This window comes from Sorex araneus, chromosome 2 (assembly GCF_027595985.1).
Source record: "Sorex araneus isolate mSorAra2 chromosome 2, mSorAra2.pri, whole genome shotgun sequence".
Classification (NCBI taxonomy): domain Eukaryota; kingdom Metazoa; phylum Chordata; class Mammalia; order Eulipotyphla; family Soricidae; genus Sorex; species Sorex araneus.
The window spans coordinates 258,903,326-258,921,386 of record NC_073303.1 but is presented as its reverse complement, the minus strand read 5'-3'; the positions used below and the strand labels follow the sequence as shown (position 1 = coordinate 258,921,386).

Below are 18,061 nucleotides of genomic sequence, written 5' to 3'. Positions count from 1 at the left end.
ACCCTCCCAGGGCCTTGGGAAAGGTGGGGGGCAGGAGCGGGGGTGCTGAGGGTGGGTACCTGTGGAACTGCTCCAGGAGGTTCTGCGGCAGGAAGGTGAGGAGCGTGTACTTGGCCGTGCAGACTCTGTTGCCGGGGTAGCTCCTGGCGGCCTCCTCCCAGTCCCGGTGGAAGGCCCGGTTGTTGGGGAACACGAGCCGCTGCTGCCTGGGCTGGGGGTGCGGCCCGGCCCGCTGAGGGCCCAGCAGAGGTGTGGTTTCCGACGGAGCCCGGTGCAGGCCGCTGCCCGCGCGCCACCGCCAGCGGGGCCAGGACGAGTCTGCGGAGAGGGCCATGGAGGCCGCCGGGCGAGCTTTGGGGAGAGACACCGCAGTGAGGGGGTTAGGGGGGACGGGTCAGGGGACACAGGCCCTGGGCTCGCTGCTGGTCCGTAGCCCTGAGTTCAACATTGACCCCCCAGCAAGCTCCTCTGGGCAGGGACAGTTCTCCCTGTCTGGTCCCGTGGGACAGGTGAGCCCTAACCCAGAACCCCTGGGCTTGGTTTGCAGGCAATACGGGAGAGTGCATCGGGAAACTGGCACCCCGGAGACCCAGCACAGTGGGGAGGGCGCTTGCTCTGCACACAGTCAACCCAGGCTCGGTTCCCGGCACCCCACAGAGCACGCTGAGCCTGTCAGGAGTGACCCTTGAGAACACAGCCGGAAATAAGCTATGAGCACTGCTGGGTGTGGCCCCAAACCCCTCGTTGCCCTTAGTAAAGGAGATTTTACTGAGAGCTCCGGGGCCCATCAGGCTGAAACCTGAGTATGCAAAAAATGTGCCTTCCTGGGCTCCTGCACTATAAAAGCTCCTTTCCCAGGCCACGTAGCCGCCATGCACGCGTTGAGGGCAGGAGTTCACCATCTTCCAACCTGCCAGCTGGTTGCTGGTCCAGCTCCTTCCTGACCTGTCACTGTGTCTCTCAGATGAGTGCATGGGAAACCCAGCCTGCACAATTCACCACCGGACGCTAGTCACGTCCCACTTCCTGCTTATGCAGGTGCTCAGGCAGGAAGATGTCCGAAGAAAAAGCCACCCTAACCTTTTTGTTTTTGTTTTTGTTTGGTTCAGGAGCCACACCTGGCAATGCTCAGGGTTCACTCCTGGCTCTGCACTCGGGAATGACTCCTGGTGGGTGCTCGGGGGACCCAAATGGATGTGCTGGGGATCGAACCTGGGCTGGTGACAAGCCAGGCAAGCGTCCTACCACTATTACTGCTCAGGCCCACCACCTTAAATTATTTATGAGTAAAGGGACAAGACTGTCCCTGTCACTGTCATCCCGTTGCTCCTCGATTTGTTCGAGTGGGCACCAGTAACGTCTCTCATTGATAGACTTATTGTTACTGTTTTTGGCATATCCAATACACACGGGTAGCTTGCCAGGCTCTGCCATGCGGAAGGCACAAGACACTGAAAATAATGCACATGCTTGTATACACATGTTGCAACTGACATGTGTTGGCACACACATGCATAGGCCTGTGAGGTAGGTGCGTGTTTCAGTAAGGGGAATATCTAGGCATCATGCTGAAGAAACGCACTGGAGTTGGCTAGGGAGGGCTGTGGAAGGGTCTTCTGGGCTGAAGGATTCGAGAGACGTGGACAAGAGCTGTAGGAACGTCACCTCTTAAAAACCAGGGGGTCACCGAACTGTATGTGGGGGTCATGAGCAATCTGGACACAGACAGTTTCAAAACACCCAACAGCCAAAACATGACTTCAGAATCCATCACACCAGGCACCGGAGGCTTCCCAGCAGGGCCGACCCACGTTGCGTTTCTCAATCAACTGGCCGTGAGTGGAAGCGAAACTGGAACCTTCCCAATTCACCAGTCGAAGCACAAAAGGTGGAAGCAGCTGTGGCTGGGGCGAGGGCGGGAGTGTGGGCCCGGAGGGACTGCCCAGGGCCCAGATGGCCCTTGCAGGTGCCTCACCGAGCTGGAGAGGAAGAGAAAGTGCTGAAGAAAGTGGGGGGTGGGGCCGAGACCTGCCAATCCCGGGTGGGGTGGGTCGGGGAGGGCGTTCCCTTCCCCACCGCTCCCCATCTTTCCGGTAAATGACTCCCGCGCTGGACCAGGAAACCCCGGGCCACGGGGCCGTCTCTGAGTGTTGTCAGGGCAGGGCCCCGCCCGTCCAGGCTGCCAGGCTCTGCCTTCCCCGCAGCCCGCGTCAGCTGACATCAGCGGGGTTCTCTGCCTGCCGGGCTGGTCCTCCTCCTCTCCGTGCCCGAGTTCTTTCTGGCACAAAATCTCCTCAAGTGTGTGTGAGAGTGTGTCATTCCCTCCCCTCCCCAACCCCCCAACACACACACACACACACACACACACACACACACACACACGACTACTTCCTCTGGGCTGGGTTATCTACAGTCTATCGGGAAATTCTAGTCTTATTCCCAGACTCTCTCGGTTCCTTCTTATTTGAATGAACCCAACTGAACTCCCACCCCCAGCAGGTTTTAGGGTTAATCCACTAGCCCCTCGCTGAGCCCCTGGTTTTATGTCAGGTCAGGATGATCCGACCATCGTTCCCTCTGAAAAGTCTGAGGCTGATAGACTTTTATTTACTTATTTTTTTGCTTTTTGGGTCACACAGGCGATGCACAGGGGTTACTCCTGGCTCTGCACTCAGGAATTACTCCTGGAAGTGCTCAGGGGACCCTATGGGATGCTGGGAATCGAACCTGGATCAGCCACATGCAAGGCAAATGTCCTCCCCACTGTGCTAGAGCTCCAGCCCCAGACTGACAGACTTGAGACACCCCCCTCCCCCTACAGACTGAGGCTCAGGAATACCCGGGGGAAGTGGCACTGAGGGAAACAGGGGGGTATGTGGCACAGGGCAGAAGGCTGAGCCGTTGTCCCTGAAGAGGTGGGTCAGGTAACGGGCGGGAGTGAGCATGCTTGGCATCCTGACTGTGTAAGTGCACGTCTGCATTGTGACTGGGCTCTCTGTGTGTGTATGTGTGTGTGTATGTGTGTGTGTATGTGTGTGTGTGTGTGCGCGCGCGCGTGTGCATGCTTTGCCGGGTACGTAGCTCCCTGCGGCCAGCATCTGTGCGACCATGGGCTGGCTCACACCCCTCACTCCTGCCTTGGTGCTGGAGGAAAAGGGATTCTTCCGTGTCCGAGCCCACGTGTGCCCTCTGCACAGGCATCCTGGTCCAAAGGGGAGGCCAAGGGGAGGCCCCCAAAGTCCCATCCCAAAACACAGCCCCGAGGCAGGCTCTCGTGGGCATGCGGGCAGAGGGAGGGCGTGGGCACCCAGGATGCTGTGGGTCACGGTGCACATCTGTCTCGGGGTGCTGGTGGAGACCGCTCCCCCCAAAAAAGGCTGTGCTCTCCTCTGCTGTCTCCATCCATCCCTGCAGACTAACACGATAGCCTCTCTCTCAGGGGGGCAGGGATTTGTAGCTGGCAAAAGGGAGCTTGGTGCCTGAGGTCTGGGAGGCAAGAACGGCCTCCAGACATGGGTCCAGAGGCAGAGGGGAAGGCCTGGGATGACGGCTCGCGGCCTAGAATAGTCCCTGAGAGCCGAGCTGGACTCCCAGGGTCAGGTCCCCGGCTTCCCCAGGAGCCGGCACCAGAAGTCATGGGAGAAGAATGAAGACGTGAGGGATGGGGTAAACCAATATCCGATTCCTGGAGAGCCGTGGCAGCCACTCAGAGAATAAGGGGCTTAGGGAGCCAGAGAGTCTAAGAACAGGCCTTTCCAGGGGGTTTTCCCCATAGCTGGAAGCCTGCTGCATGAGCGGAGGGGAGAAGGAAGATGGAATAGAGAAGGGATCACTAAGAAAATGATGGCTGGAGGAACCAGTTGGGATGGGAGATGTGTGCCAAAAGTAGATAATGGACCAAACATGATGACCTCTCAGTGTCTGTGTTGCAAGCCATAATGCCCAAAAGTAGAGAGAGAGAGTATGGGGAATATTGTCTGCCATAGAGGCAGGGGGAGGGTGGGGAAGGGGGGTACACTGGGGATATTGGTGGTGGGGAATGTGCACTGGTGGAGGGATGGGTGTTTGATCATTGTGAGATTGTAACCCAAACATGAAAGCTTGTAACTATCTCATGGTGATTCAATAAAATTTAAAAAATTAAAAAAAGAAAAAAGAACAGGCCTGTCAGCAGTCCCAGCCTTCCCTGCGGCCAGAGCTGGACCTCTGATGGACGCCTCTGACGCCATCTGGGTGGAGCCTGGGACTGAAGGCCCTTGGTGGGACCCACCTGGTGGGTTCCATCTGGGTGAAACGGGTCACACAGAGAGACAGACGCCTGGGAACTCAGTCCTGTGTGGTAGATCAAATTGCACAACCGAGCCCCTAACCTCAGCAAACAAAACAGCGGGGTGCTAAGTGACACTGAGGTCACTGCTGGGTGAGGGAGGGGCAAGAGCAAAGCCAGCGGAGCTGCCCTGTGCCTACATGCCTAGAGGCTGCCCACCCGCCCACGCCAGGACACCTGAGACTTAGTGCCTGTGCACAAAAGTACAATGAAAGTAAAAGGGGCGCCCCAGTGCAGGTGCCCACAGACAGTCCTGTAAAAGGGGCGCCCAGGGGGCAGCCCCCAGAGACAGTCCCTCGGGGAGGCGCCTTCTCTGGCCCACACGGAAGCTTTCCTCCCGGCTCTCCGGTGACAGGCGAACGCTGTCGGGGAATGAGGAAGAGACGGCAGGGAAAATGAAAGGCATCCCTGCCCTCTGCACATCCCTCTCGGCAGAAATGGGATGCCACTTGAAAGTTGTTTTTATAGACTCTCGGACTTTGTTCTACCGACAAAATAATTAAGTCGGGTCTAATTAAAGGTGAATGCGTTGCTCACGGAAGATGAAGAAGCCAGCACAGGGCTGAGGGGTGCAGAAAGCTGATTGGAGACTAAAGAGCGAAGAGGAAGGAGCAGACAGCAGCCCGGGGTCAGGGGTCGGGAGTCGGGGTGGGGGTGGGGGACTCGCTCCCCATCACTCACAGTGGAGGTGGACGCGTGGGCCTGGGGGAGTCATAGGCCTGGGGCAGAGCCCGGCAAACGGGGGAGAGGCCAATCTTACCGAAATGGGTTTATTGGCCCAAACTGAAAGTGCCAGCCCCGGGAGAGCAGGGGCTCAGGGCAGCAGAATGGGTGACGGAGTGGACAGTGGAGGAACAGGCTGGGGAGGAAGTTCAGATGCAAATAAAAGTAAAGCACACCCCCGCCTTCAGCTGAGATGTGGGGCTCCGAGACGCTGGTCAGGTGGTCCAAACCCCGGGCCATCAGTGCGATGCTGGCCAACCCAAGGTCTAGGCTTAGCTCAGGGACTTTAGAGACTGACCGTCCGACAGTGTGGTCAGCGAACAGCCCGCCAATACACCGGAAAGCTATGTCCAGATGCTGCATTTGCTGTTGTTGTGTTTGCTGTCCTGTGTGGACCTGCACTAGCTGAAGCTCAGTCTCTCTAAGCCCGAGTCCAGGAGCTACACGGAGACCCTGAGCTTGGCTGGCACTGCGTGGACAGGTCAGCGTTTGTTGGGGCGGCTTGTCCCCGGTGCTGTCCCACTGATTCTGCTGACCAGAATCAAACCCTTGCCGGTAGCTTGAGAAAAAAGAAAAGTGCCCTTTGAAGAGGCAAATAACCGTTTTCTTTTTCCGCAGATATCGTTTATAGAAGGCTACACCTCTCAGTTGTTGCGGGCAGATCAGGTGAAGCCCCAGTGAGATGGCACAGAAAAAGTCAAGGTATCTAAAAAAAAACAAAAAAACCAAAGCAGTCCCAAAACTCCGAGAGCCTTTGAAACACAGAAACCCACGGCGAGCCTTTGAGATGCAGAAGCACAACCTCTGAGCAGCGCAGCTTCTGCAGAAACAAAGTGGTGTGAAGAATATCAAAGACCGGCAGTAGCTCCAAACTGCCCCCCTTGGCAACACCCTAGCAGCAGACTTTGGGATGGGGAAGAGCTGGGGAAAACCTTATGAAACTTTTCAGAAGCAAAGGTGCAATCTCCATCTTGGGGATTCACCTGCATCCCTACTTGTGTTGTTGGGGGCATGGTGTGTGGTCACCTGCAATTCAGCTTCTCCCTTAGGGATGCCCATTTGGCTCTGTTTCCCCCAGAGAAGCCCACTTTCCTACGGATGGTCTTGCTCTAGCCTGAACTCCAGGGCCCTGAGGAGAAATGGGGGTGGTGAACCCTTTAGACCAAGTGAAAGCCAGGTACAGTCCGATGATGGCACGCAGGGTTCCAGGAAGCACCTGAATCTCCAATGTGTGAGAGGAACAAACACCAACCTCTGGCTACTGTGATGCTTGTGAAGGAGGGAAGGAGAGAGGCCTCGGTGTCAGCTCCAGGTCGGAAGAAACGAAGGAAGAAGGCATGGAGAGCAGGAGGGGGAGGATGCTAATTTTGATAAAGTGGGGGAAAGGATAGATTCTGCTGTCTTTAGTGGTGTGTGTGTGTGTGTGTCCTTCATTCTTTCTCACTTTCCTTTTCTTCTTAGAGAAAAGGGTCTAGACCCTTGGACAGAAGGGTCTACACCCAACTTCCGGTCATGCTTCCTCAGTGAGAAATCTGAGATTTCTCCCACACCTTGTGTGGGAGAGCACCTTCGACAGGAGGGAAGGGGCTGCCGGCTTATGGACACCAGGCACTTGGCCTTGGCAATGAGTCACTGAGTCCTTCTAGTGCTCTGGGAGGTCAGAACCGCTGCCTTTCCCAGTTGGCAGAAGAGAAGACCGAGGCTCAAAGAGGAGGACCCTCTTCCTGAACATTCCACATTGGCCTGGGACAGAGTCCACTCTCTGCCCCTCCCCAACTGGCTTCAGCATCCCAGACATGCCCCGTCTTGTCCCCAGACATGTGGGTCTGATGCCAACCCCACACCCTACTAGACTCGTCCCGGGGATGCATCTAGGGAGAGAAAGGTCTCTGGTGCGTCTCCAAATAGGACATGCAGGGAGGGCTCACTGGCGTTTGGCAGATTCTTCAGGAAGGGCCAGAGCTGGGCAGAGAGAATGGAAGGGGGCGGAGGAAGGGATGGTTCCTGCAGAGGCCCTGGGCAGGAAGCTAAAGATGGAGAGAAGGCCGGTCAGGAGATTTGTCCATCTCGTCCTTGCTCTCCCACCAGGCACAAAGGCGGGAGGCACAGGGGCCCCCTGGCTGGGAAGGTGTCCGGGCAGTGAGGGCCTAGGTGCCATTTCTGTGAAATGGAAACACAGCCGTGCCCCCCTCCCCGCCCTCCCCGCAGCCTGCTCACGGCTCCCTTCCCAACACTGCCCTGGCACTGAGTCTGCGGCTGCTTCAAGTTCGGTCACTTGCAGGCAGCAGGGCCCTAAGGGAACAGATGAAGTTCAGTGGAACTGAGTTTGGTGGAGAGCTCTCAGCCGGGACCTCCAGCACAGTAAGTACCAGGCCGAAGTCTTTGCATGCCCTGCCCCGCAGGCACCCTGGGCCTGTCAGATCAAAACAGGGCAAATCAAAACAATCCAGTTGTGACATGGATTAAAATTGCACGGCCCATTCCAAGAGCGAGGCAATGGGGAGGAGGGCTGATTCCAAGCCTTTAACAAAAGCATCATTTTTCTCATCAGTTAAACCCAAATCACCGTACCCTCCCCCCCTTAATTTGTTTCATCCTGTGTTCCCAGAGCTGCTAGGTAGATGATTTCATAACGCTTATCACCACCAGGTGAGATGCAGGCTTTCAAACAGCATTGCTTAAATAACATCATTTCATCATAATTGTGTGTGTGTGTGTGTGTGTGTGTGCGCGCGTGTGTGCGCACACATTGCCAGGGATCAGACCTAGGGCTTCTCACATCCCAGGGGCCATTTGGTCATAATCTTGATTTAAAAACATGTTCTTGGCTGACGTTGCACAAAGCAATGTTATCTGAGGACCTGGTTTGGTTGCATCCCTGCTTGCTTAAGATCACCATTTCCAGGAACTAAAGGACTTGTCCACGGCGAACTGACTGTCAGATAATCACTTCACGAGGAAGAGGCCAGTGAAAGTTAGGTAAACTTTCACGATCCAACAGACCGTTAGAAGCCCAATGAGGATTTAAGTGCAGGACTCTGGGACGCCCACGAGAGGCTTTTCCTATTGTGGCAGTAAAGATTTTATTTTCTTTTTTTCTCTTTCACAGAGTTGTAGCTTCAACAGATGGCAGCCAAGAAGCCGCACTTCCCTTTGAGGAAAGAATCTGGAATGTTCCCTAACTTCTCCCGAGGCACTGGTAAACATAAGCTCTTCTGAATACACCTGAGCTGTACCTCCTGACCTAATTGTTTTCTGCGGGCAAATCTCATCGATGTAATAGAAGTCCTTATTTCCCACGGGAGTCGAGGTTATGAGTTAGCATTACCCTGTAGGTAACTTAGTGTATGCAGAGAGCCGACACTTGGTGAGGCCATTTGAAAATGAACAAGTGAGAGTCATTACGGAGAAACTGCGCTGCCTGCCTCATTTGCGTGGGAACAGACGCTGGGTCAAAAGCAATTGCTTTAAGAAAGCTTGGGGGAGGGGGGGGCTGGAGTGATAGCTCAGCGGATAGGGCGTTTGCCTTGCACGAGGCCGACCCAGGTTCAAATCCCAGCATCCCATATGGTCCCCTGAGCACCGCCAGGAGTAATTCCTGAGTGCAGAGCCAGGAGTATCCCCTGTGCATCGCCAGGCGTGACCCAAAAACAAACAAAAAAAAAGAAAGCTTGGGGGTAGGGGTGAAGAACCTGCATTATGTGCAGGGCCTGGGTCCTGGCCAGGTCCTGGCCGGCTTTGGTTCTCCAAGCACTGAGTCAGGAGAAGCCCACAGCATTGCCAGACGTGAGCCAAAACCATAAGGGGGGACGAAAAAAAACAACAAATCTTCACGTAAATAACTGTTTGAGATCCTATGATGGTAGAGCTCTAGCTAGAGGGTAGAATTAAGTTTCCAAATGCACGTGTTCAAGAATAGTTGAAGGTTGCTAAACAAAATCAATACTTTTCTGTAACCCATGACCTCATTTTCTTCTCCTCCCATAAAAAGGACTTTGTCCCTTCTGGAGGCTCACGCTAGCTTTTCTACTCGAACCTCTGTACCTTGAACTGTGACGCTTTTGATACCATATAAACATCCTGTGCTTTTTAATTGCCTCCTGAATTTTCAGGTTGATGCATACCATAAAATACTAATCGTGGGGAAAAAATATGAAGGAAAAATCAATCCCAAATCCAGGCTTTGGCAAACATCTGTTAAAGAAGCGAAAAGTCCAACATGGAATGTAAAGCCTTCCTTGTCCTTTCTTTCTCTTTTTAAAAAGAGAATTTAAAAAAATCTGAGTGCAGTGAAGTCTGAAATGAAAACGTTGGCTTCCGTTCTGAACAAATCTCTCTCTAACCAGCGTCTGTCTTACACACTGTTTTGCTCCGGGGCTCTCTGAACTGAATTCAAATTAAAGTCAACTCTCAAAACTTTTCTTAGGAGTCAATAAGCCTGAAAACCTTGACTCCGGGCAGGAAGGGGAAGGTTCAACAGGAAGTCTTGGTCCTTGCTTTGTCATATCAAATAATTACTGCAATTACTAGCCTCTTTAAACAAATTTAGCGGTTGTCTAGAGCAAAGAGTTTTCAGAAGGTTCCCCAACCCCTCTCCCTCCCCAAGATATTCCAAGGGGCCACAGGTTTAAAGGTAGGGCCGGGACCCTAGATTAGAAAGCTCATCAGTGCCGGGGGTGTGCAGAGAGGAAGGAGACTGGAAAAAGACTGAGGAACACTGACCTAGAACATTATTCCCAGATCTAGAACGTTCTTCCCTGGCATGTACAGTTTCCTAGAATTCACGGCTCTCGCTCCCTGAAGAGGCCAGACTAAGAAACTGATGTGGGCAGGTAGACAGGGAAGGCCCCCTCCCAAGGCAATGGCAAAAGCCGGCCCTGCAGAAAACAGGGGGGAGGGGTGGAGAAACAGGAACTAAGGCCTGATAAGACCCTCACCTGGCTCCAGCAACAGACCCGAAGAAGCTCCTGCAGGAGCAAAAGGCCAGGAAGGAAATGTCAGAGAAGACCATCACCATTCCCACCCCCCAGCACCTCCTTAGCAATGGACTTTGACCTAGGTAGAAACCGTATGTGGGGACAGGTTGGAGGAACCCTATTAAGGTCACCTTGGAAGAAGGAAGGGCGCGCAGGTGTGCTGCCTGAGCCCATGTGCTGCTCGTGCCTAACTGGCTGAGCACACGTGTCACCCACATCTCCCCTCTTTTTTATTTTATTTTATTTTATTTTTTTGCTTTTTGGGTCACACCCAGCAATGCTCAGGGGTTACTCCTGGCTTTGCACTCCGGAATTACTCCTGGCGGTGCTTGGGGAACCATATGGGATGCTGGGGATTGAACCTGGGTTGGCTGCATGCAAGGCAAACGCCCTACCCGCTGTGCTATCACTCTGGCCCCCGCATCTCCCCTCTTGAGCTGTGGACTTTCATGCTCTCCTGTCTGATGCTGGGGTGTGCGCAGGGCTCCTCTCTCTGCCCTTGGAGAAGCCCAGGGTCTCTCTGGAGCACGTGACTCTCCCCTCTCTCCCACTTCCTCTCCCTCCTTCCCTTCAAGACCTCTAAATAAAATCTGTTTTACTTCATTGCTTGTCTACTCCTGAGATTCCTTTCTGCGAGGCGAGACAAGAACCCAGTAACCCTGGGTTCCGGGTGGCAGAGGTGGATGGGGAGAAAGTGACCGTCTTTCTTCTCCCCACTTCATAGGAGCCACCCGTGGGGCCCCCTGACATCAAAACTACCCTTCACTAGGGCTCAAAACTCTTCCAACCTGACATGGGAGAGAGTCAGGATCTGCTGGAACATGGACACGGTCAGGAAGGCTCGGAACACAGACTCCCCGCCCAGCCCGGGAAGCTCACCCCGAGTGCTCCCTGAGGGGCACCAGTGTGAGCTGCCCTCTGGGGCATTTCTTGCTCAGCGGGCAGGGCCACTGGTGACATGGAAGCCATACAACAAAGGGCAAATCCAGACTGCCCCCAAGTGGGAGCCAGGAAAGATAAAGACCCACCCGGTTCCCTCAGAACTTCTCCCAGGGACTTGGCTCCTTTTCCAGGTTCTTCTCCTTGATCCAATTTTTTCACTCTGCTCAGTGAATTCCGAGGAAGGACCCGGGCAGTGCAGGTGCCGTCACTCTTTCCGGGAGACGGCCACGCCTCCTGTTCGCTCTGAGGCAGAAGATCATAAACCAGCCCGGCCCCACCCGCACAGGCAGCCCGGGTGGGTACTTGAGACTGTTGGCGCAAATTCACAGGGGCACTGGGTGGCAGGAGCGCCCACGTGGGTTACAGTGGGTGGAGTCAGTGTTTATGCAGTGTCAGTGTTGATGTGGCTACTGAGGATGTGTGTGTGTGTGTGTGTGTGTATGTGTGTGTGTGTGTGTGTGCAGAACAATTTAGAAGGAAAGAGCTGAGAATCCGCAGACCCTGGTGCCAGAGTACTGACCAACAAAGCCTAACTGACCAACATGAGGCCAAAGGGCGACACGGTTGTAAAGGAGACGGTGTATCGGGGCTCCCTGTTCCCAGGTACCCAGCAGGCTGCAGCCTCACAGGACACCACAGAAATGCGACCTACAAACCTCAGGCTGCCCCAGTGGGGACCTCGGTTCCCAGATAGTGGAAAGAGAGGGGCGGGGCCGGGTGCCAGGTAACCTAATGAGTCTTTCATGGAAGGGCCTGGGGTGGTTAACTTCCTCTTCAACCTCGCACCATGGATGAGAGGGCCCGAGCTATTCCCCCCACCCCACACGCAGATGCAAACAGAGCAAGCCCAGTGGGACTCAGAGCCGTGGTGGACATCCATGCGTGCTGGACCACAAGATGCCAGGGACAGACCAGCAGGCCCTTGGCGAGGGCCACACGGCACAGGAACACATCCGTGTGGGCATCATGGGGCAGACCAGTGTGGGATGGGACCCGGGACGTCACCCATGGAGAGACACCTGGACTTTGTATGTGGGACGTCACAGAACCAAGAGAAAGAAACAGCAATACCCACCCACGGGGCGGCTGCGTGCTGAGGCCACAGGTTCTTCAAGAATCCCTCCGCACGGGCTCCTCGAAACTCGGCACCTCATTCAGCACGTTCGATTCCCAGACCCAGACAGTCTCCCTGGGTCCCAGGGGCCAACGGCTGCACGGAGCTTGTGAGTGATGAGAAGAAGAGACCGTTCCCGGTCACAGGCCTGACGCCAGGCCCAGCGGGGGCTTCCCACGGAGGGGGCAGGGTGGGGAGCAGACCCCGGAAGGCCACACGGACCCAAACGAAGCCCAGCACGAGGATATCTTCTTCTCTGAAGGAGGGTCAGTGAAAAACAGCCAAATCCTTCTCCCTGCCACACTTTCCACAGCTCATGGATACTCAGGCTTCTACTTTTTCTGGTTAAAAAAAAAATTCCCTGATGATTTGCCGCACTTAAAAATCAGGGCTCCAAGAACAGACGACTGGTTAAAGAAACGCTGGTCCATCTACACAATGGAATACTATGCAGCTGTTAAGAGGGAGGAAGTCATGAAATTTGTTTATAAGTGGATGGACATGGATAAAATGAGTCAGAAAGAGAGGGACAGACATTGAAGGGCTGCACTCATTTGTGGAATACAAAATCAAGTAATATAAGACTGACACCCAAGGACAGTAGGCACAAGGGCTGGGAATATTGCCTCATAGTGGGAAGCCTGCCTCATGAGTTGAGGGAGAAGGCAGCTGGAATAGAGAAGGGATCTCTAAGACAATGATTGTTGGAAGAATCATTCGGGATGGGAGATGTGTGCTGAAAGTAGATAAAGGACCAAATGTGACAATCTTTTGGTATCTGCATTGTAAACCATAATGCCCAAAAGTAGAGAGAGAGAGTAGGGGGGAAATTGTCTGCCATGAGGTAGGTGAGGGATGGGAAGGGGGGTATACTGGGGATATTGGTGGTGGGGAATGTGCACTGGTGGAGGGATGGGTGTTCCATCATTGTATGACTGAAACTCAATCATGAAAGCTTTGTAACTGTATCTTGTGGTATTCAATAAAATAAAATAAAATAAAATAAAATAAAAAGTAAATAAAAAAATTAAAACCAGGGCTCATACAGGCCAGGCCTGGTGATTGGTCAAATGGCCTAGCTTTTTGTAAACATGTGCTTTTCATACTGAAAATGGGCGACGTCCTTCTAACAGTCCCTAGGCTAGCATCTAAACAAAGAGGAGACCAACCATGACCATGCTAGGGCCAGCTTAGAACATGGCTCTGCATTTCTTCCTCCCCTCGCACAGACACATGAAAGAAATGGTTTTGGGGGCTTCGCTCATTCAGTCATTCAAGCATCATGCCAGTTGCTGTACTTTTTCCCTCTTCCCCTGGGCAGTCTCATCACCAGGAGAGCCATCACGGGTCTCCGCCCTGGCCTTGTCTAACTGCGGGCTGCGGTTACAGCATTCCCCAGCACTGAAAATATTCATTCCAGCAGCCGACTGAAGAGCCTTCGTGCCTGCAAGCTAGTGTGTCAAAATGCAAAAGAAGAGAGAGAGAGATAGAGAGAGAGAGAGAGAAAGGACTCAGGGACTGAAAAAAAAAATGCAGGCCCAGAGACCAGGACTTGCCTTACCAAATGGAGCAAATCTTATTTACAAATGCCCTCTCACCCGCAGGGCGGCCCAGATGAAGCAGCATCTGTCATCTCTGGGAGCGTCCCCACCTCTCCCCTGACAGGGCCTCCACAGACCAGATTCCATTTCAATCTAATTGGCTCCCTGCCCTTTCCTCCTGCCTTCCTGCCTCCGTGCGCGGCAAGCTAAACCATCTCGGGGACGGAATGGCGGCCCAGAGCAGGGCTGCAGGGAGGCTGGGCCGTGGGGCAGGGGTGCAGCTGTGGCCTCTCCACGCCCCTGCTGAGCCCTGCTTCCCGGGTGGTCGTCTCCCTTGCTTGGAAGAGCGCGCTGGACACATTCTGGGCAGACTCTCTACCTGCTGCGGGGCCCAGGAGACCCCGGGACCCCTCCTGGGGATCCCCACGCCCCTGGCCAGTGGTTCAATGTGAGGGTCTGGGGGTGCGTGTATGACAGGTACCCTTCAGGGAGCACCGGCATTGCTGAGAGAAGGGGCGTGGGACCATGAGGTGCCGGTTGTATGTGCTGTCGTTTCCAGCTCTTAGTTCTCCTCAAAGACTCCCATGGGAGGAGGGCTGGGACTGCCCTGCATCTGCAGGATCAAGGCAGGTAGAGGCCTGGGTCAGATTGCTTGGCTCCCAAGACTGGCTGTGAACATGCTCAAAGGCCCTGTGCTCACCTCGGGGTAAGAAGCAGCCTAGCACCACTCCCCAGCTGCTCCCTGGCTTCTCAGGCAGCAGAGGCACAAGGAGGTAGCTCGGCCATCACAACCCAACTCAGTCAGAGACGGGTGGGTGGGTGCCTGCTGGCTAAGCCCCATGCTTAGGAAACCATGGCATGTGGACATCATTGGGGAGATGGGCTGTCCCGTGCCTGACTTCATCACACAGGGTGGGCAGCCCTGGGCAGGACCTCAGCTCCCTGCTGACCCTGAAATCCCCAGATGCCCCTGGCTGCTTCTTTCCCACCTAGGACGGGAAATGTTCTGCTTCCCAGCCGAAAGGTGAGGACCCAGGGCCATCAAACATGGGCAGGAGCCCAGACTGCAACATGCTGTCCAGACTCAGAGGAGCCAGGCCCTGTGCCTCTGAACCAATTCACTCACTCATTCATTCTTTCACTCCTGTCCATCAGGAGACCTCACCCAGCTTCCGGCTCTCCCCCCATCCAATAACGAGCATGGCTCCGTGCTTGCTCTATGGCAGACATGATCTCAGGTCCTGGAGATGGAGGAGTGAAAGAAAGTCCCTAATTACATGCATGCGTGTTTGTGTACGTCTGTCTGTGCACACGCTCGCACATATACACACACACGCCCACGTATGTGCAGGCACCCTCTAAGAACTCAGACAGAGACAAGTGCTAGGAGCAAAGAAAGCAGAGTAAGGGGACTAGATGAATGAGCTGTGATCACACGGCCACCGAAGGGGAGGCCTCTGTGGCCAGGTGACAACTGAACAGAGACTTAAAGCCAGGGAGTCGCATCGCTGGGGTCCCGGAGGGTGGGGGAGAAACCTGGGAGGAGAAGAGGCCAGGGGAGGCCCAGATGCAGAGGCCAGCTGCTGACCCTGAGGGCCAGGTGACTGGTGTGGCTGCAGTGGTGCTGACCCTGAGGGCCAGGTGACCGGTGTGGCTGCACTGGTTCAGGGAAGCAGTTTCCGCCCGAAATAATTCAACCACTCGAGGGATCCCGGCGCTTGTTCCGGAGAAGCAGCTGGGCAGACTCTGAGTGTCCTTAGCCCAGCCTGGGGGGCTCCCCGCTGCGCTGTCTGTGGGCTGGAAGGGGTGGGGGGACAAGGACAGCGAGGAATGGATTTACGGTGCACAGTGATTGGGGATGACGGAAAGCGCCACCTCGGGAGAGAAGGCTGGAAGTCATCAGTCTCAAGCGCAGAGCTGGGGTGACATCAGTCACGGGATGGGGGCAGACGTCCAGGCTGGGGATGTCTATTTCAAAGCCGCCAACGTGTGTGGAGTGTGTTTGTTTGTTCTGTTTCAGGACCACGCTTGGCGGTGCTCAGTGCTTACTCCTGGCTCTGTGCTCAGGGGGGGGTTGCTCCTAGCAGGGTGCTGGGGACTGACTAGACCTGGGTTGGCCACAAGCACTGTCCCCGCTGTCCCGTCTCCGCAGCCCTGGCAGGCCATGTTGGAGGCCCAGGGGAGGGGAGGTGACCGAGAGCATGGACCCAGGGACTCAGCCTAGCAGCAGAGCAGAGGGTGAACAAGGAACCCCCGGCGGGCGAGGGCAGTGTCTGGAAGGAGTTTGGGAAGAAGTTTCAAGAAAGAGGTGCTGAGCAGGAACTGGTCTCGTGGAACAGCGGCTACCTCGCCTGACCTGGCGGAAATGGGGGGGTGGGAAAGGGAAGGTGGACAGGGAGAAGGCAAGGAAGGGGGGTCAGGAGGGGTAGGGCTGTGTCTGTGTGCTGCAGGGTGACCAAGGAGGGGGGAGGGGGAACTGACCTCCCAGGGAGAAAGGGACTCCTGCAGGGCGTGGCTCCTGAGTGACCTGGGGTTCACAGGGACGGAATCACCTAGAACCACTCTCGGATGCCTGGAACTTCCAGGACAGGCTGGCGATGGGCCTGGGGTCAGAGGCAGGGCTGCTGGGGAGGGGGTTTAAGGGACACTTCCTGCTGACCCCCACCGATGCCATGACTTAGGAGCAAAATAAGCCAGAATTCATGGACTGAACCTTTCACTCTGGAGGTCGTGAGATGCCAAAGGAGAGAGAAGTCAGAGAAATTCACACACACACACACACACACACACACACACACACACACACACACACACACGTATGTGCAGGCACCCTCTAAGAACTCAGACAGAGACAAGTGCTAGGAGCAAAGAAAGCAGAGTAAGGGGACCGGACGAAGGGAGCTGTGATCACACGGCCACAGAAGGGGGAGGCCTCTATGGCCAGGTGACAACTGAACACAGACTTAAAGCCAGGGACTCGTATCGCGGAAGGAAGTGACAATTCGAGGAAGGGCCATCACTGAAGGGCAGAAGAATCACCTCGGAATTATAGAAAGCAACAAAAACCACCCTTCAGAAAAACAGGCAAAGGAAGACGTTTCCAGGCGAAGGAAAAGGCTGGAACCAGCGGCCATTAGATCTGCGCCAGGAGAAATGTCACTGGGGCATCTTCACACGACAGCAGACTGACACCAGATGGAAGCTGCCGTCCACGGAGGGGGATGAAGAGTAGACGTCGTGATGGGCTCTTAAAACGGATGAGGCGTTGGCTTTTTCCTTCTACAATTTGCTTATGATATATGTGATTGGATAAAATTTTTTAAAATTGCCATCTGTGATTTTATTACTTTATTATTTTGGAGCTTTTTTTTTTGGGGGGGAGGTCATATTCAGTGATACTTAGGGGTGACCTCAGGAATTCCTCTTGTTGCTGCTTACGGGTCCAAATGGGATGCCGGGGATCAAACCCGGGTTGGCGATGGGTTAAGGTGAACGCCCTAACCCTTGTGCTATCTTTCCAGCCCCCAAATCAGCCAAATGTTTCCAGGAAGAGAAATAAGGAGCAAGCTGAAAATAATAACAAAATAGGAAACAAAATCCACATAGAATTTAGGTATACATGAAGGAATTTGTCCTGGGGCCGGGGGTGGTATGTGCCCAGCATGTGTGCATGTGTGAGACCCTGAGTCTGATCCCTGATACTGGATGCTTCACCATCATACCACCAAGTTTATTCTCTACACACCCAGGGTGGCCTCTGTAGTCTTTTTTTTGAAATGATTTTTGCTTTGTTTCTGGGCCAAATCTCCTGGCTTTGCTCAGGGCTTACTCCTGGGCTCTGAATTCAGGGATCGCCCCTAGGTTCTCTGAGGGACCATCTGGGGAGCCGGGTATGGAACCCAGGTCAACCTACATACAAGACAAGTACCTTATCCAGCCCTATTAAACCCCTCTCCCCCAAGGGGGAGTTTATAGCTTAAATCCAGAAGTCAGAGTGAATAGAATTCAGTGACCTAAAAGATGAAATTTAAAAATAAAAGTACAGATGAACATAAATGAATGGCAAAAATGCCATACCACGGCAACAATAAGCATCGGGACCCTGGTGTGGCTCTATGACTGACATGGATAAAAAGACCTCAAGCAAAGATAAGGAGAGGGGCGCCACAATGTTAAAGGATCTGCTCATTAAGGAACACAGAACAATTATACATAAACTGTAGCACTGTAGCACTGTTGTCCCGTTTGTTCATCGACTTGCTCGAGCGGGCACATAGCCTAGTAATAGCCCTTCCCAAAATGTGATGCACACGACTCCAGAATTACAGGGAACAGGAAATCCCACAATACCAGCCTCTTATGGGTTGGTAGATACACACAAAAATGGGTAAGGACAGAGGGTTTGGCGGTGGGGTGCGGTGGGGTGAGGTGGGGGTGG

General features: G+C 54.2%; 1 protein-coding gene across 4 annotated transcripts in view; it reads right to left on the bottom strand.

Moving 5' to 3' along the window:
- ATP10B (ATPase phospholipid transporting 10B (putative)) overlaps positions 1-18,061 on the bottom strand; it is a 160,305-nt gene that overhangs the window by 47,059 nt on the left and 95,185 nt on the right. For all 4 annotated transcript variants that reach the window (XM_055129122.1, XM_055129121.1, XM_055129124.1 and 1 more), the window contains one exon: positions 60-351. In XM_055129122.1, coding sequence (XP_054985097.1) covers positions 60-334 — 275 coding nt within the window. In that variant the 5' untranslated portion in view covers positions 335-351. The remainder of the gene's footprint in view (positions 1-59; positions 352-18,061) is intronic.